Source organism: Bombina bombina, chromosome 3 (assembly GCF_027579735.1).
Source record: "Bombina bombina isolate aBomBom1 chromosome 3, aBomBom1.pri, whole genome shotgun sequence".
NCBI classification, from domain to species: Eukaryota; Metazoa; Chordata; class Amphibia; order Anura; family Bombinatoridae; genus Bombina; species Bombina bombina.
This window is the reverse complement of record NC_069501.1, coordinates 206,308,661-206,329,331: the sequence shown is the minus strand read 5'-3', so window position 1 is coordinate 206,329,331 and position 20,671 is coordinate 206,308,661. Positions and strand designations below refer to the sequence as shown.

At 37.8% G+C, this 20,671-nt stretch overlaps 1 protein-coding gene across 1 annotated transcript in view; it reads left to right on the top strand.

The window, feature by feature from the left end:
* SHPK (sedoheptulokinase) overlaps positions 1-20,671 on the top strand; it is a 151,869-nt gene that overhangs the window by 73,809 nt on the left and 57,389 nt on the right. The window contains exon 6 of the mRNA XM_053706096.1: positions 9,571-9,771. Coding sequence (XP_053562071.1) covers positions 9,571-9,771 — 201 coding nt within the window. The remainder of the gene's footprint in view (positions 1-9,570; positions 9,772-20,671) is intronic.

The window sequence follows — 20,671 nt, the reverse complement described above, 5'->3', positions numbered from 1 at the left end:
GTCTTTTATCTCTCGCTTCAGTTATGTCTGTAGCTTGCATGTAAGAAGAAATGTTGGCTGTCTTAACTGCAGGCGTTTTAGGGGGTTTATCGTGTTTCAGTCTCCTGGACGTCATATTGCTTAGTCTGAAGTCGAGTGTGATGTTGAGAGTCAGTCCAGTTGAGGTTTCTAAAGAATGTCGCTGGCTGCTGTCACTCAGCCACGTTCTGCAAAAGAAAAAATCTCTGTGGAGTGATATCCAGCACTGTGTGGGTAGAGATAGATGGAGAGCACTATACAGATATGCTCACCGTTGCTTTTCCAGTTCTGTTATCTTTGCTTATGCGCAGTTCAAGGGAATGTGTGACACTCTACAGTAAGGTGCAGAGAATTTGTTAGGCTGGGCGGTTTTATATATAGGGAGGTTCTGAGGTAGGTTAAATATATGCCTCCTGCCCCCATAAAAGTTTCGTTTTTCTATTCTTTATTTTAACTTCCCTTTTCTCCTCCACTTCTTTTTCTGTTGTCCTGTACTGTTTTCTGTTTTTATTAGTTTTATTTTTTTACTTTTTTATTATTATTTTATTTATTTTTTTGTTTATTGGAAGCTGTTTTCTTCAATTTTATCCCCTGTTTTGTGGTCTTATGTCCCTCGCCCTATCAGGCTTCAATACTGGCTTTAGTAATGATTCTCTGGCAGCTGGTGGTTGGTGCGCCCTGTTTAATGACTTTGTCAGTGCTAAGCACTGTGCGTTGCTGACAAGCGTGGCGTGCCAGAGAGTTAAGTAAAAGTCACTATGGCGGCCGGTGCGCTTCCGGGAAGACGCTCCTCCCCCACTATGGCTCAATCACGGTCACCGAAGCTCAGGACCGCAGTCTTCTATGATGGGATCCCCTAAGGTGAGCGACCGGGGGTTAGCTCTTGGAGGGGTATTATGACAAGTGGGGGGTTGTCTGTATTACCTGCGCTCTATGTGTGCCGCGTCGGCGGTAGGATCGCTCCAGGTGGAGATGCGTTGTGACTTGCGTAGGTCTCTTTGTGAGGGGGTAGCCAGGTATTCCTAGGGGCCGCCAGATGCGTTCCGACAGTTGTCGGCTGTTCGCTCTACTCTGTATAGTAGGTGGTAGGTCCCAGTTTTTAGGAGAAGATCCAGTGAGTTGCTGGTTTTGATTAGCGACGCATATCTTCTATCTCCTGTGGTACATTGAAGAGCTATGTCTGGAAGCTCCGGCACTTCAGGAACATTTATGCTCACAGCAGGGTTGATTTTAGTGAGATTACATAAAGATTTATATACTATTTGGGATTGCCAACACGGAGCTCCGGATTTACGCTGCTCTCATGGCAGCAGCCGGCTCCGCCCCCCGGGGTTATATTTTTATCAATAGTTCCTGGGAAAAATTCCTCTCAGCTCAGAACTAGTTGTTTTTGCTTGGTTCTTTCAGGAATAATCTCTGAGTGGCTATTTCTCATATTAGGACTCTACAAGGTTATCTTTGGCAACTCTGGTTGAGGAGTTTTTTAACTTATGCCGTGGCATCTTGTATGATCTTAGTTCATCTGTTTCAGTGGTCTTAGGACATTTAATGGGTTCTTTTCTTCTTATCTATTTTAGTTATGATTCCTTCCCTTTTTCCACACTAACAGGTGTCTGTTGCATATTTTACATTCGGTAGTTTGCAATTATTTTCCGAGATTTGTGTAAACTTGTATTTCATGGCACACTAGGAATTTTTCTAGGTTTGCCTTTTTGGAAAAATACAATTACCTTTGATAGCTCTGGCCTCCCCTCTGCTCTTTGAATTTTTACGAAGGTTTTGGGGACTCTTTGGGCGGGTGGCTAGATTTCAGGAGTGAGGTGGCTCCTTACCTGGACTATGTCTAGGTTCAGGCACTTTATCTTTATTCAGCAAGGTTTCATACAGATCTCTGTTGTCGATTTATCCGCTCTCGCAAGTGGAAGATGATCTGAAGATCATAGACTCGATTTTCATGAGAAATTTCTATGTGGAAGTTGAAAATTCAATCTTCTTGCTGCAGTTGCTTTTCTTCAGTCTTTTATCAGCCGTTCATTGGCAATGTGTTTGGAAGAATTTGGTCTCATGGCGCCTTCCATGGACCTTGGTGGCTCTCAGGACGATCTGATCCAGGCACATACTTCCTGATGTTCATCTTGGGATATTGTGTCCACGATCGCCAAGCCTTTCGAGCTGGGGAACAGTTTGGAGGGTTCCTTAGGAAATCAGGGATTTGGACTCTGGAGGAGTCTTTCATCCCAATATATATTTTAAGGTTAAGAGCAGTCTTAATGCACTGATTCCTTGATTTTATTGAGTTTGGTCCGGTTTATCAGTATTTCAATCGGATAACATCTGGGTGATGTACAGCTTCCTCCAGGAAGGAACTCGGATCACCCTAGCTATGAAGAAGGTGCCTCCCATTCTTCATTTGTCATTTTTCTGTCAATCTTCTCCCACGCTTTGTCAACTGGGAGGCGGATTGTCTGAACTGACCTATTTTTTTTATCTTGTATCTCGCAGGAGCTAGCGTTGATGATTCTATTTGCCACAGCTTGGCATGTCAGAATCTGGGTTATGGAACTTATGAGGTGTCCGATTACTTTTTGGAAGTTTTCCTCTGTGGAGGGACTTCTACTTCAGTGTCCTTTACTTCTTCAAATCTGGATTCTTTGACGCTGGCTGCTAGGAGATTGAACACCTAGTCTTGTCTGTTTTCCTTCAAGGGTGTTTGAATCTTTTCTTCAGGCTTGGAAGCCGATAACTTGCAAGATTTACCATATGGTTTGATGTCCCTTGTAGTCTGGTGACATTACCTCAAATTCTGTCTTTTCTTTAGAGATCCTGGAGAAGGAATGGTCAATTAGTTTCTCTGAAGGGGGCGCTCTCTGCCCTTTTGATTGCTTTACTTTGTGTCGTATGGTGGATTTGCTATACTTGGATTCCGACCTTGGTCAGAATCAGGCCATGTGTTTAATCCAGTTGCTCCTCCATGGAGTTTTTACTCTGGTTCTTATGGTTTTCCTCAGGCTCCTTTTGAGCCTATGCTTTTTGTTGATATTAAGACATTATCATGACATTTTTTTCCTTGCTATTTCTTCTGTTCGCAGAGTTTCAGTTGTTTTCAGCTCTGCAGTGTGCTTTCCTCTCCTTGTTATGTATGCGGGTAGGTCAGTCCTTTGTTCTAAGTTGGGATTTCTTTACTAAGGTAGTGTTGGGACTGCGGTATCAATAAGAAACTTGTGTTCCTTTGTTCTGTCCTAGTTCTTCAGAAGGGACGCTCTGTTGCATAACTTGGATGTGTTGTGCGTGCTCTGAAATTCTATCTAGTGGCATCTAGAGATTTTATTTATCTCTGGTTAGCGTTAAAGATCAGAAGACCTTTCTTCTAACCCTTTCTCACTGGTTGAGAAGTGTTATTCGGTTGGCTTTAGAGACTGTTGGCGAGTATTTAGGCTCTTTCCCTCTAGGACTGTCTTTTCTTCTTCCTGGGCCTTTAATAAAATTGGGCTTTTGTGGTTTAGTTCTGCAAGGCGGCCTCTTGGTCCTTATTGTTGGGTTTCCGAAATTTTCAAATTCGATGCTGTCTGCCTCAACGGAGGCTTCCTTTGGGAGGAAAGTTCTTCAAGCGCTGGTGCCTTCTGTTTAGGTTTGCCTGTCTTGTTCTCCCTCCCTTCCATTCTGTGTCCTCTAGCTTGGGTATTGGTTCACACTAGTAATTTAAATGGATTAGTGACTCTCACATGCCATTGGAAAGAAAACAAAATGTATGCTTACTTGATAAAAATGGGCATGGAGAGTCCACGACCCGCCCTTGTTTTATATTTAAGATGGCGTTAATTTTTGTTCTTTGAAACCTTAGGCACCTCTATGTCCTCTTCTCTTTCCGTATTCCCTCGGCTGAATGACTGGGGGTTTATAGGAAGTGGGAGTGATACTTAACAGCTTTACTGGAGTGTTCTTTACCTCCACCTGTTGGCCAGGAGTTGAATTCCCACTACATAATTGAATGGATTTGTGGAGCTCTCCATGCTAGGAAAGAAAAAGAAAATAATTTATCATGTAAGCATAAATTTTGTTATTTAAATTTTTTTTTTTTAATTATTATCACAAAAGTTTTCTGTTTTTTGTTTTATTTTTTAATCCACCCTGATTTAAGGCTATCCCAGTGTTTATTTAAAATCTTTTGTATCTTTTAACTGAAATTATTATATTTAGAAACAAACACCATCATCTGTGGGGTTTTTTTTTAAAAAAAAAACCTTTTTTCCATATTATCCATTTAAAAGCTGTTCTCTTGGGATTTACAAAGCTGCAGCTATTTCATTCTTCTAATCTGAGCTGTACCATGGGTGGACTGGGCCAGGAAGCAGGGTGTCAATTAACCCCCAGGCCACTCTTGGTGATGCAATCTGTGTCAGGGTTATTTCTTCATTATGCCATTTAATTGTATATCTGTCTAAAGCATGTGTATATAACGTGTGTGTGTGTATATTTATATATATAATATATATATATATATATAATTATATATATATATATATACAGTAATATGGGTGTGTAAAGGTTTGTTTGTAACTGTAGATACATTCAGATCATGCTGTCTCTCTAAACTACCCAACTTTCCTGCTCAGCCCAGTGCCCAATACTATGCACCTTAGCTGTGAGTTGCTGCCCATACTCCCCTGAAGTCCTGGTTACAATAGAGGTAGGCTGCCCTACATGCATGCTGTAGAAAGGGCAACATGATAAACAAGGAAACACTACCATTTTATTTTTGAAATATCATATATAGCACCACTGGGTAGCACCCCACTTCGGTCAAAATTGCCTGTCCTCCCCTGGTGGAAACCTTTCTTTGGCTTTATACAAGACTGCTAATTTATAAAACAGACATCTGACTGTAATGTAACAAAAAGTCATATAAAATATATTACAATTTTCAATAAAGTCTACAAAGAGGGGAATTCTGGTAAATAAATACAATTATTTTTGGTTGCTATATTTAATCTTTTTTTAGGGGATACAACATAGCCTAAGTTTTACTGCTATACAAAAGACTTGTGCATTTGGGTCCTTCGGAAGTAAGTACTATTCAGCTATTTTTGGATCCTGATTTATTTTGTGCAAATCCAGATCTCAGCATGTGATCTTTGCACCAGAAATCAATCCGGCTCTGATAAGAGCCCAATAGCGCTTACTTCCGCACAAAACACACAATAACCCAATGTGAAAAAATACCAACAAACAATGGCACATCAAAGGCTTGGCCCCTATATGTAAGGTAAGGAATAGGTATTATTTACCTTAATGTTTAATGTTCCAAAAGAGGTGGTGCTTATGCATAAGACACAAATTGCAAAAAAAAATGTGTGAAAAGAGAGAGAATTCCACCAACAAGGATGCATATATTTATCACTCTATGCCCAGACTGTGGATGGGAATATCCTAGTTAGGGTTAAAGCATAACTTTTATTAAGGTATGAACAACTAAAATAGGGTTGCAAACAGTTTAAAATTCCAGGGTATAAGTATCCGATAAAAATAGTGTGGTATGAATGAGTAGTAAATATGGCCTGATAATAAACATCAAATTCTATACCACTCTGTGATAACTTTCTCTTTATATATTATCAGTTATCACAGAGTGGTATAGAATGTGATGTTTATTTATCAGCCATATTTACTACTCATTCACTACACACTATATTTTTTTTAACTGATACTTATACCCTGGAATTTTAAATTGTTTGCAACCCTATTTTAGTTGTTCATTCCTTAATAAAAGTTGTGTTTCAACCTATACTAGGATATTCCCACCCACAGTCTGGGCATAGAGTGCTAAATGTATGCATCCTTGTGGTGGATAATCTCTCTCTTTTTCACATTTTTTTTTTGCACACAATAACCCAATGTTTAAAATACCTTTCAAGTGTTCAACAATACAGTATTGCATACCAGACAATATACTTTATACAAAACTTAAAATCAATCACATAGTGCCACAACTGGGGTCTTTTCCAGTTAATTACTTTTTATATATAAAACTGGCTACCACTAGGATGGTGTGTTTCACGTGTTGTTATATACAGAAATATCAAAGCTCAGTTGTGAAGCAAAATTACAAAAAGTCATATCTATTTCCCTATTAAAACCATTTTGATACATAGTATGTAGATGGAAGATCCAAAATACTTATTTTGTTTTAAAAGTAATCTCCCTCCCTCCTTTTTCTTCTTCTTTTCTTTACACTGTCAATCACTTGTCAATATAGTTGACTAAAACCATGTCCTACTTCCATAAAGCGGGAGGAGACTGGGCTTTTTATCCCTGTATCTTATATTAGGCTTCATGCTCAGTGATCCCTGTCTTTCACTCTGTTAGTCGTCTCCCCCAATGTACATTTTTGATCGTGGACATTTAATTAAATAACTTGCATATCTGTAGTTATGTGTAGTAGACCCTAATCTTATTTACGACCACTCCTTGGGTGTGTAAGATTGGGCCCCCTAATCACTAAATTACTGTTAAACAATTTAAGCAAAGAAAGCTACCAAACAGTTTTGATGTAATCTAGCTCACACTTTTTAATATGTGTTTTAACCAAATTATCTCTCAAATTGGGAAATCTTTTATAGGCCTTTACCGGTGGATTTTGGAACTCTTAAATCCCCAAATTACATTCGCTCAAAATGTGCCAGTGTTTTTTAATGATAGATTTTATCTTTCTGCTACAGAGACTAAACAGAGATGCAAATATTACCTTTACAGGTTTTTCTTCTTTCTTTTTTTTTTTTGTACCCCTAACTGACTATATGCCCATCTCTAATGAAGTGACTGCATGGTAATGAATTTAATAAAGTTGGATTGTAAAAACTCTGATAATGTAGCAAATTATTTTTATCTGTAATTTTATTATAAATATCGATCATTTAAGTTTAAATTTAAAAAATCTTGTAAGTGCTTTCTATAGGAATTGATCTATTGGTTAGCAATGGGCCTCAGGTAGTTGACGCATATGTGGGTATCTTTTTAATGCTTATGGATTTTATATATACATATATAACGTTTAATTCTGAGTGAAGAACAGTGCTATTTGAAGCATTTCTTAACGCAGCTTTAGCTCACTTGGCCTAGCTCACCTTCAGGTTATTAAGAAAGCCAGAGCTGGGTTTTGTAGCGAGTTCCATAGAAGTCTAAGGGGAAAGGAAGTTAGTGCAACTGGGCTACCTGACCTCCAGATGTTATTGTGCCTGAGGCTTCTGCTCAAGCAATAACTTTTTATTTTCAACTTGTAATATGAAGAATATGAGAGCTATTGATCTAACTTGTGCAGTGTTTGCACTCCACTTGTAATCCAACCCCAAATCTGGTGAGCTCTGTCTGAATCATGAAAGTTTAGTTTTGACTTTAACAATCTTATTTCATTTGTGTACAAGTTTCATAGTTTTAAGTTAAGATGAACAATGTTGATTATCAACATGGGAACAGAGCTTAAAGGGACACTGAACCCACATTTTTTCTTTCATGATTTAGATAGAGCATGCAATTTTAAGGAACATTCTAATTTACTCCTATTATCAAATTGTATTCATTCTCTTGGTATGTTTATTTGAAAAGCAAGAATGCAAGTTTAGATGCCGGCCCTTTTTTAGTGAACAACCTGGGTTGTCCTTGCTCATTGGACAGCACCAATAAACAAGTGCTGTCCAACGGTTCTGAACCAACAATTTGCTGGCTCCTTAGCTTAGATGCCTTCTTTTTCAAATAAAGATAGCAAGAGAACGAATAAAAATTGATAATCGAAGTAAAAAAGAAAGTTGCTTAAAATTGCATGCTCTATCTGAATCATGAAATAAAAAAAATTGGGTTCAGTATCCCTTTAAGCAAGAATAATACGATTGAAAAAAAAGCCATGCAAAAAGCCTAGAAATGTGACTTTAAAAAAGCAAAACAGTTTTGAGCAAGTACAAGGTGCTGCATTTGAATAGACCAGAAAATTCTTGGAAAATCCAGAAAAATGTTTTCTGATTGTCCACTTGAAAAGTATAGGTTGTTTATTTGTGGCACAAATGCATGCAATGCATACAATACAATTTTTATTATGATAATTTATGCAATGCAATTTGCAAGGCAACTCTTATTGTAGTGGACCCCAAGGTGTGCTTGTAGGTCAAAACAGAATGCAGAAAAGTCTGATCGCTAATATTTAATGCATGTTATCCCAGCAGGTAGAAGTAACATTAACCCCTTAACGACCAACAACGTACAGGGTACGTCCTACAAAAAAAGGTCCTTAACGACCAAGGACGTACCCTGTACGTCGTTAGTCTTTCCAAGTGGTGGAAGCGATCCTGATCGCTTCCAGCCGCTTTCATGTTATTGCAGTGATGCCTCGATATTGAGGCATCATGCAATAACATTTTTTAGCAGTCCGATGCAGAGAGAGCCACTCTGTTTAAAAAAACAAACAAACAAAAAAAAAAACTTTTATTTTAGTACTGGCAGACTTTCTGCCAGTACATAAGATGTCAGGGACAATTGTGGGGTAAGGGAGGGATCAGGGGGTGTGATGTGTCAGGTGGGAGGCTGATCTCTACACTAAAGCTAAAATTAACACTGCAAGCTCCCTACAAGCTACCTAATTAACCCCTTCACTGCTAGACATAATACACGTGTGGTGCGTAGCAACATTTAGCGGCCTTCTAATTACCAAAAAGCAACGCCTAAGCCATATATGGCTGCTATTTCTGAACAAAGGGGATCCCAGAGAAGCATTTACAACCATTTGTGCCATAATTGCACAAGCTGTTTTTTTAAATAATTTCAGTGAGAAACCTAAAATTTGTGAAAAAGTTAACAATTTTTTTTTATTTGATCGCATTTGGCGGTGAAATGCTGGCATGAAATATACCAAAATGGGCCTAGATTAATACTTTGGGTTGTCTTCTAAAAAAAAATATATTCATGTCAAGGGATATTTAGGGTTTCCTGATATCAGTATTCCAATGTAACTATCACTAATTTTTTAAAAAAGTGGTTTTGAAATAGCAAAGTGCTACTTGTATTTATTGCCCTATAACTTGCAAAGAACATGTAAACATTGGGTATTTCTAAACTCAGGACAACATTTAGAAACTATTTAGCATGGTTGTTTTTTGGTGGTTGTAGATGTGTAACAGATTTTGGGGTCAAAGTTAGAAAAAGTTATTTTTTTTCCATTTTTTCATCATATTTTATAAAATGTTTTATAGTAAATTATAAGATATGATGAAAATAATGGTATCTTTAGAAAGTCTATTTAATGGCGAGAAAAACGGTACATAATATGTGTGAATACAGTAAATGAGTAATAGGAAAATTACAGCTAAACACAAACACTGCAGAAATGTAAAAATAGCCTTGGTCCCAAACGGTCAGAAAATGGAAAAGTGCTGTGGTCGTTAAGGGGTTAAAATATATATATATATATATATATATATATATATATATATATATATATATATATAAAATTTTTTATCATAGAATAACTCAAATGTTTAACTTTGTGTTTTTTTTGTTTTTTAAATCAAGTCCTCAATATTAGCACTTCTGCTCAGCTGACTTTCTCCATGCCAGTGGACTTCCAGCCTCAAGACCACCCCTCACCTGAGGAACCTGTGACATATTTTCCATACTTTAGGGATCGTTACCTGGCAGTAGCTGCATCGCTAAATGGAGGAAATGTGCTTGCATCATTTGTGACAATGTTGAGTAGCTGGATTTCTGAGCTAGGTAAAACACATTTTAAATATCATTTTGACCATCTTTTCTGTTAGTTAACTATAGTTTCAATATTCAGGATTGTAAATGTACATGACAGGCTTTACAAGCCTAACCATGCCACATATATGTCCCTAATTGGCTTCAGAATAGATTTTTAAAAACTGCAAAGCAAACTTTTGCTAACAGAATGACAATGGTGAGCTATGTCTACTACGGAGTGGCTCTGGTTCAATTTTATTGTTCTGATTCTATTATGTACTTGTAAGATCCCTAAATGGTTAGTATCCTGGATAGGATAATTATAAAAAGTGAGGTAACATGCAACCAGTCTATGATTATGCGTCATTAATGGGTGGCACACATTTGTTTTGTGTGTGGATTATAAGCAACTGGGTTCAGTGCTCTGGGATCAGCTTTGAAACATGTAGTTCACATTGTGTATTTCTTATTTCCTGTAAAGCATATTAATATTTAATAAACCTTTTTTCCCCCATTATTTTATTTTTTGGTAGCAAAAACGTGTATATATGTGTGTGTGTGTGTGTGTATAGTATGTGTATATATAAAATTATATATAGTTTATACAATATACAATTTGTCACTGGTGTAAAGCTTATAGTTATCATATTGTAGTGTGTAATACAGGTTATGTTTGGAGCTTTTACTTATGTTCATTCAGTCCTCGCATCATCTCTCCGTATTTGCAGTGCACACTGACGTTGGCATGCTTACATTTAATGATATCAGAATTGCATCTCATTTTTTGTCGATGCAGGATATACAAATTTGTATCCTTGAAAATTCAAAACTGCTTGTCTTTCATTCAGCAAAAACAAAGAAGAAAAGGATCCGGTTATGGGTAATCAAGCTGTGACGTAACGCATACACACAGTGTGAAAGGGCAGCTGCGGGAGATCTGTCTTTTATTCAGTTGTATTTGCCTTCCTGTAAATTCTGAGTTTTCTTTTTGGTAGGTTTGACCAAAATGCTTATTACATTTTCGACATTCAATACTGGAGCATATTGTAGTATTCTTTCTACACTGTTAATAAATTTAACTGCTTTTTAATTACAATTTTATTTCACTTCTATTACTCATAAGATGCATTTTTAATTGTTTCGTCTACCTTTTTTGTATGGATATCTATCAGACTTGCTATTTGCCTATTTAAATATATTCTCTTAAAGACATAGCTTTATTGTGCGTTCCCTATATAGCTTAGCACTATATATTCTTTATAAGATACATTTTGTCAGCTACAATGGCGTGCAATATTATCGACAACACTGCTTTTATAGTCCCACTCACATGAAGAATTTTTCTATTTTATGGACACCACTTACTACTAAGTCCATCGAGTTCAACCTATACAAATCTAAAATACTTACAAAAAGCTCCAGTTAAGCTTAAATAATCCTACTAAAAGGTGACCCATTTAATACTAGCAATCATATCTATGAATTTTGTTTATAGACAGAAATGTATCTAAACAATTTTTAAATGTATCTAGGGTATTGGCATTCACTACCTCCTTTGGTAATGAGTTCCACAATTTTATTCCTCTTACAGTGAAAAAACGTTTCCGTTGCAGGAGATTAAATCTCCTTTCCTCCAACTTTAAATTGTGACCTCTTGTCACAAACAATTTTCTTGGAATAAACAGAGCTTCTGCCATCTCTGTATATGGGCCTTGAATATATTTATATAAAGTAATCATGTCACCTCTCAAGCGCCTTTTTTCTAAAGAAAACAGACCCAGTTTGGCTAGCCTCTCCTCATAGCTTAAATTATCCAATCCTCTTATTAGCTTTGTGGCCCTTCTCTGAACTTTTTCTAGTTCTGCAACATCTTTTTTTCTTACATTGGTGTATCCAGTCCACGGATTCATCCTTACTTGTGGGATATTCTCAATCCCTACAGGAAGTGGCAAAGAGAGCACACAGCAGAGCTGTCCATATAGCTCCCCTCAGGCTCCGCCCCCCAGTCATTCTCTTTGCCGCTCTAACAAGTAGCATCTCCACGGGAGTGTAAAGGGAATGTGGTGTTAGTTTGTAGTTTTTTATTTCTTCAATCAAAAAAAGGAAGGAACTTTCAGGCCAATCCTGGATTTAAAAATTCTAAACAAATTCGTCAGAGTTCCATCATTCAAAATGGAAACCATTCGGACAATCTTACCATTGATCCAGGAAGATCAATATATGACTACCGTGGATTTAAAGCATGCGTACCTACATATTCCTATCCACAAAGATCACCATCAGTTCCTAAGGTTTGCCTTTCTGGACAAGAATTTTCACAAAGGTGCTAGGGTCCATTCTAGCGGTATTAAGACCGCGGGGCATTGCAGTAGCACCTTATCTGGACAACATATTAATTCAGGCGTCGTCTTTTCAAAGAGCCAAGGCTCATACAGAAATAGTTCTGGCCTTTCTAAGGTCTCACGGGCGGAAGGTGAACGTTGAAAAAAGTTCTCTGTCCCCGCTCACAAGGGTTCCCTTCCTGGGAACGCCAATAGACTCGGTAGAAATGAAAATATTTCTGACGGAGGTCAGGAAGTTAAAACTTTTAACTACTTGCCGAGTTCTTCATTCTGTTCCTCGGCCTTCTGTGGCTCAGTGCATGGAGGTAATCGGGTTAATGGTTGCGGCAATGGACGTTGTTCCCTTTGCCAGAATTAATCTCAGACCACTGCAGCTGTGCATGCTCAAACTGTGGAATGGGGATTATGCAGATTGTCTCCTTAGATACAAATGGACGAGAAAATCAGAGATTATCTTCTCTGGTGGTTGTCTCAGGATCACCTGTCTCAGGAAATGTGCTTCCGCAGACCAGAGTGGATCATTGTCACGACCGATTCCAGTCTGTTAGGCTGGAGTGCGGTCTGGGACTCCCTGAAAGCTCAGGGCCTATGGTCTCGGGAAGAGTCTCTTCTCCCGATAAACATTTTGGAACTGAGAGCGATATTCAACACGCTCCAGGCATAGCCTCAACTAACGGAGGCCAGGTTCATCAGGTTTCAGTCGGACAACATCACGACTGTAGCGTACATCAATCATCAGGGAGGAACAAAGAGTTCCCTAGCGATGAAGGAAGTATCCAAGATCATCAAATGGGCAGAGGATCACTCCTGCCATCTATCTGCAATTCACATCCCAGGAATAGACAACTGGGAGGCGGATTTTCTGAGTCGTCAGACCTTTCACCCGGGGGAGTGGGAACTCCTTCCGGAGGTTTTTGCTCAGCTTACCCAGCTATGGGGTATTCCAGAGTTGGATCTGATGGCGTCCCGTCAGAACTCCAAACTTTCTCTTTACGGATCCAGGTTCAGGGACCCCAAGGTGGCATTGATAGATGCTCTAGTAGCGCCTTGGTCCTTCAATCTGGCTTATGTTTTTCCACCGTTTCCCCTTCTCCCTCATCTGGTAGCCAGAATCAAACAGGAGAAGGCTTCAGTAATTTTGATAGCGCCTGCGTGGCCACGCAGGACTTGGTATGCAGACCTAGTGGACATGTCATCTGTTCCACCATGGACACTGCCATCGAGGCAGGATCTTCTAATTCAAGGTCCATTCAAGCATCCAAATCTAGTTCTCTGCAGCTGACTGCTTGGAGATTGAACGCTTAATTCTATCTAAGCGTAGGTTCTCTGGATCAGTTATAGATACTTTGATCCAGGCTAGAAAACCTGTCACCAGGAACATTTACCATAAGATATGGCGGAAATATCTTTGTTGGTGTGAATCCAAGGGTTACTCGTGGAGTAAGATTAGGATTCCTAGGATTTTGTCATTTCTCCAAGAAGGATTGGAGAAAGGATTGTCAGCTAGTTCCTTAAAGGGACAGATATCTGCTCTATCTATTCTGTTTCACAGGAGTCTGGCGGAAGTACCAGATGTTCAAGCGTTTGCATAGGCTTTAGTCAGAATCAAGCCTGTCTATAAACCTGTGGCTCCTCCATGGAGTCTAAATTTAGTTCTTTCTTTCCTTCAAGGGGTGCCGTTTAAACCTTTACATTCCATAGATATTAAGTGATTATCTTGGAAAGTTTTGTTTTTGGTAACTATTTCTTCTGCTCGAAGAGTTACAGAATTGTCTGCTTTGCAGTGTAATTCACCCTATCTGGTGTTTCATGCAGATAAGGTTGTTTTGCGTACAAAACCTGGTTTCCTTCCGAAAGTGGTTTCTAATAAGAATATTAACCAGGATATCATTGTTCCTTCTCTGTGTCCTAATTCAGTTTCTAAGAAGGAACGTCTGTTACACAATCTTGATGTGGTTCGTGCTTTAAAATTCTATTTAAAAGCAACTAAAGATTTCAGACACACGTCATCCTTGTTTGTTGTCTATTCTGGTAAGAGGAGAGGTCAAAAAGCTATCGCTTCCTCTCTTTCCTTTTGGCTGAAAAGCATTATCCGATTGACTTATGAGACTGCTGGACAGCAGCCTCCTGAAAACGAATTCAGCTCTTTCCACCAGAGCTGGGGCTTCCACATGGGCCTTTCAAGAATGAGGCTTCTGTTGAACAGAGTTGTAAAGCAGGGCGACTTGGTCTTCACTGCATACTTTTGCCAAATTTACAAATTCGATACTTTTGCTTCTTCGGAGGCTATTTTTTTGGGAGAAAGGTTTTTGCAAGTAGTGGTGCCCTTCCGTTTAGGTTACCTGACTTGTTCCCTCCCTTCTTCTCGTGTCCTAAAGCTTTATATTGGTTCCCACAAGTAAGGATGGAATCCTTGGACTGGATACACCAATGTAAGAGGAAAACAGAATTTAAGCTTACCTGATAAATTTCTTTCTCTACGGTGTATCCAGTCCGGGACGCCCGTCCTGGCAATTAAGTCAGGTTCAAATTTATTTTTGTAAAACTAGTCACCACTGCACACTATGGTCTCCTTTTTCTCCTAACCGCGGTCCGGAATGACTGGGGGGGGGGCGGAGCCTGAGGGGAGCTATATGGACAGCTCTGCTGTGTGCTCTCTTTGCCACTTCCTGTAGGGGATTTGAAATATCCACAAGTAAGGGATGAATCCGTGGACTGGATATACCGTAAAGTGAAAGAAATTTATCATGTAAGCTATAAATTTCTGTTTTTTGCGATTGGTCCCCAGAAACTGCACTTCATACTCAAGGTGAGGTTTTTACCAGGGCTTTATATAGTGACAAAATTAGCTTTCCTCCCTTGGAATCAATGCCCCCTTTTAATACATGCTAGTATCTTATTAGTCTTTGAAGTCGCTGCCCTGGCATTTGGCACGCATCTTTAGCATTGTTATTTATGATTACTACCCTCAAATCCCTTTCCTCCTGTGTTTGGCTAAGTCTTGTCCCATTTAAATAATATGCTGCCTGCTTATTTTTACCTCCAAAATGTAGAACCCTTCATTTCCATATTAAATCTAATTTTCCATTTACCTGGCCCATACCTTCTTTTAATTTTTGCAGGTCCTTTTTGTAACGAAACCTTCATCCTGCTCTGACCTAAAGGACCTTATTTAACGTTAGTATCATCTGCAAAGGAGATAAGATTTCGCTATTTAATCCTTGCTCCATGTCATTTTCTATTTAATTACTGGTACATTTACTAAAATGCTGTTTTCCATCTTTTCAAACCAGTTTGTTAATCTAATATTTAATAGTATCAGATATTCCTTGTCCTTTGATTTTATACAAAACCCTTAGCAAAATCTATGTAACAATGTAATATCACATCTGATTCACTTAATTCCTTTCTATGAGGAGTGAGGGACATAGATTATCTGTTTCTCATGTTAAAGATTTTTACTCTGGGATGTACTCATTTGGATATATAATATATAATATATATATATATAATAGATATTATATAATATAGTTATATATATATATATACTGTGTATGTGTAGTATATATATAATATATTCCGTATATTTATTTTAGGCTTTAATTAAGTTCTTTTGGAATTAATATTAACTTTGTTCAATCACCTAATGTCCAAAGTTTAGATAGTGATGCATTATTTTAATGTGATAATGTATCATTCCTTATATCTGGTATCTCATTTAGGAGAGTTCACTAATCTCTTTATGTGAACTAGGAGACACGTACGTGACCGTTATTAGCCAATCACAAAATGTACAGCGTGACCGTTAGCCAATCACAAAACGCATATACATAATATATATTGTGAACTCTTGCACAATCTCAGAAGGAGATGGTGCCTCAGAATGTGTGCATTTAAAAAGATTATGCACATTTTGATAATAAAGGTAAATTTGTTTTTTTATATTTTCAATTTTTTGCTTCATCTGTATCATAACAGTTTAATTTGGCTTTAGTATCCCTTTGGAACTGTAATTTGCCATTAACCCAATCCGTGGCAGTACTAAAGTGTTCACATTAGAACGCTGTTGATGCGATTGTTGTGATATCAGGCCAGGAATCAGATCATGGGGGACTCTCTACGTTGCTAGGCACGCCCCCCCAGGACAATCTTTTGTCTACGTCAAAGGGTTTATACGTTAAAACTGGGAAAACCAAAGCGCCAAAAGAGGCCGGGTCTGAACAATAATAATCTAGATATGATCAATATAGATTGAAAATTAAAAATTACACTTTATTACAGACAGGGTGGGCTCAATAAAATTAAGGCTTTAACATCATTAATACAATAATGGATAATCTTTTGTAACGATTAAATTAAATACACCTAAAATCTACTGATCGGAACCACCACCTCTTACTTATGTTATAGGTATAATTTTCAAGTTTGTATCCCGACATAATAGGGTCAATAGTAATATATAATATATATACTAATCACTCATAAACACCTATATAACAGGAGAACCTAGATATTAATGCATCTGTTTTCAAGAGCCTCCCCTAAAATAGAAAATAAACATAAAAGTTCCTCTATTATCGATACTACAAAAATTTTGTTATATGAAATTATAAAGAATGTATATCTTTTATTGAAGAATAGCCAAGAATATTGGCTATTTAACATAAGAGTTTCTTAAGCCAACCTTAAGAAGTGACATTAGGATACACATAATCTCTGACAATTATTGACAATTTAACATAGGGAAATGTATATCTCTTATTGAAGAATAGCCAAGTATATCGGCTATTTAACATAAGAGCTTCTTAAGCTAACCTTAAAAAGTGACATGTAGGATACACATAATCTCTGACAAATATTGACACTTGGACTCTCCTTGTGCTAACGGTTCTGCTTCGATGAAACTAGGGTCCTCGAAAGTTTCTAAACCGAAGCTTTCTCATGAGGCCCATGCAGTAATTTATTTGTAGTTATAATTTTTGTAAACACTACAAGCCAATTTAAAGAAGTTTAAGTCATTCAAGATGACTCTTTAAGTATCATCTAATAAGGACTATGGTCTGTTCATATTCCCTCCATATTCAAATAATGTAAGGACAGTTCATAGTGGGAGCTGGCAAGCGTATATAAAAAATGAAACATGAAGACGAACATAAGTGAACAGGAGTTAGCTAGCTCCTTTTTATAACTGACATATAAATTCGCCCTGTTCTCTTATAAATGTATAGAACAATTGAATTATGTATCTATGAAAAACTATAGATCTAAGAGAAGTTGAGCTACATATCTATATTAAATATTTATTTATGAAAAGTATAATTATGTATCGAAGATGGACACCTCTGAAAGAATATTAGCGATAGAGAAATACATTTCTGAGAGAATATCAGCGATAGAGAAACGCTGATTTAACAAGTCAAATTCTATGATTTTTTTATGTCCTATCGTCTCTAAATAAACATATAGCTATTACTCCTAAACCCTACACCATTAGTTGAACGAAGAATTGCCCCCAACCAATAAGAACACTGTCTTTTCACACACCTCCATTCAAATAGAAGGACAACCAATAAGATTGCCACCTTTTTCACACACCTCCTTTCAAATAGTTTTGTATATACGACAAAATGAAGTCGGACTAAGCATAGATTAGCCGATATAACAGTTGAAAATTAGTAAGTAATCTGATATTAAGCTTAGAGTAGAGGATTATTTATTTCAGCGTAGATGAAGTTTAGTCATAGGATAGCCCTCTCAATAACGAATCCTGAATCCCATAAGATCGAATAAAAGATAATATTAAGAAAAGTCGGGTCTGAACATAAGGTTTTTGAATAATGGAATTTACACGTTTAATTTAGTCTGTGAACATATATGTTATATGCTAAACCCTTATTAAATCACAATGTAAACCGGAAGTTATTTGCAAAAAAACCGGAAGAATTTAAGAGTTGATGATCTACAAGTTGTTGTTGTTTTTCTTGCTTAAAAAGACAAAATAATATATACATTAAAGGTCATAAAGGCAGAACTAAGGACTTATTGCTAAGTAACGGTCACAGGATATTTAGAAATAAAGATTTTAATCAACTACACGAAACCGGAAAACATTACGCAATGACTTCCGGTACTGCATTTACCGAACAGGTATAAAACGATCACCTGTAATGATGTAGGTCCAGTCTTGAAAAAGGTCTAGTATAGACCGAAACGCGTTTCAACTGGTGGAGTCTACTTCTATACACTGTACTTGAGTATTACGCTCTGCACTATTGTATGTTTATTTCTTCACTTTAGGTTGTATTTGGGACGTTATCGGGCGTATGAGGAGACCTTGATTTCCCATATCGGTCCTGCCAAGGTAGCAGGCACTTTCTCTTCATAGGATTTATCTTTCCACAGGAAATCACTAAAAGCCTTTTCAGCGTGTTTATTTTGTATCATACAGTGGCCACTGATTTTTATCAATATGATGTTTTGATTGGTTGGATTTAACACCACATTTTGGATTTGACACTGTTTTTTGGAGAACTTTGATATTAGTGACAATCACAACCTTTGATCTTTTTGTTTTGTTTTTTATATAATTTTTCGTTGTTTTGCAATTTTTTGCACTACTGTATTCACCCTGCTAGAGTTAATGTTTTATATCTGTTGCGACTGAAGTTAGCTTAATTAAGAAGTGTACCGGAACAATTCCACTTTTATTTTTGTTTCGTCAACTGTGTTATTATAGGAAGTTTTATATTTCTTCTGTTAAGTGTGATCAGTCCACGGGTCATCATTACTTCTGGGATATTACTCCTCCCCAACAGGAAGTGCAAGAGGATTCACCCAGCAGAGCTGCATATAGCTCCTCCCCTCTACGTCACTCCCAGTCATTTCTCTTGCACCCAACGACCTAGATAGGATGTGTAGGAGGGGGGGACTATGGTGATTATACTTAGTTTTATACCTTCAATCAAAAGTTTGTTATTTTATAATAGCACCGGAGTGTGTTATTCCTTCTCTGGTAGAGTTTGAAGAAGAATCTACCAGAGTTTTTACTATGATTTTAGCCGGAGTAGTTAAGATCATATTGCTGTTTCTTGGCCATCTGAGGAGAGGTAAACTTCAGATCAGGGGACAGCGGGCAGATTAATCTGCAAAGAGGTATGTAGCAGCTTTTATTTTCTGACAATGGAATTGATGAGAAAATCCTGCCATACCGATATAATGTCATGTATGTATAATTTACACTTCAGTATTCTGGGGAATGGTACTTCACTGAATACACTGTGTACATAAGACTTTAGCCAATTTTGCAGGGACTAGCAACAGGCTTTTTAATAACATCTTAATTTATGTTAAACGTTTTTGCTGGAATGTAAAATCGTTTTCATTTTCTGAGGTACTGGGTGAATAAAATGTTTGGGCACTATTTTTCCACTTGGCAGTTGCTTGATCTAGTTTCTGACAGTTTCTGATCTCTCTCACTGTTGTGTGTGAGGGGGAGGGCCATTTTTGGCGCTTTTGCTACGCATCAAAAAATTCAGTCAGCAGCTCATTGTATTTCCTGCATGATCCGGTTCATCTCTACAGAACTCAGGAGTCTTCAAAACTTGTTTTGAGGGAGGTAATCATTCACAGCAGAGCTGTGAGATTGTAGTTGACTGTGATAAAAAACGTTTATTGCTGTAATTTTTTTTCTGCTATCAGGGTTAGTTGTCTTTGCTAATGGAGACAAACCTTTGCTAAAGTTGTGTTGTTTACAAAGATTGATGCTATAACTTTTTTCAGTTTATTAATTTTCAACTGTCATAATCTTCTGTGCGTTCTTATAGGCACAGTACGTTTTCAGAGTATTTTACTTGAATAGTATTCCAAGTTGCAAGGTTTATTTTGCTAGTGTGTTAAACATGTCTGATTCAGAGGAAGATACCTGTGCTATTTGTGCTAATGCCAAAGTGGAGCCAATAGAAATTTTATGTACTAACTGTATTGATGCTACTTTAAATAAAAGTCAATCTTGTACAAATTGAACAAATTTCACCAAACAGCGAGGGGAGAGTTATGCCGACTAACTCGCCTCACGTGTCCAGTACCTGCATCTCCTGCTCGGGAGGTGCGCGATATTGTGGCGCCCCGTACATCTGGGCGGCCATTACAAATAACATTACAAGATGTGGCTACTGTTATGACTGAAGTTTTGGCTAAATTACCAGAATTAAGAGGCAAGCGGTGATCACTCTGGGGTGAGAACAGAGTGCGCTGATAATACTAGGGCCATGTCAGATACTGCGTCACAGCTTGCAGCACATGAGGGACCGAGAGCTTCTGTCTGTGGCTGACGGTTCTGATCCAAACAGATTGGATTCAGATATTTCAAATTTTAAATTTAAGCTGGAGCACCTCCGTGTATTACTAGGGGAGGTGTTAGTGGCTCTGAATGATTGTAACACAGTTGCAATACCAGAGAAATGTGTAGGTTGGATAAATATTTTGCTGGTACCAACGAGTACCGACGTTTTTCCTATACCTAAGAGACTTACTGAAATTATTTACTAAGGAGTGGGATAGACCCGGTGTGCCGTTCCTCACCCCCTCCG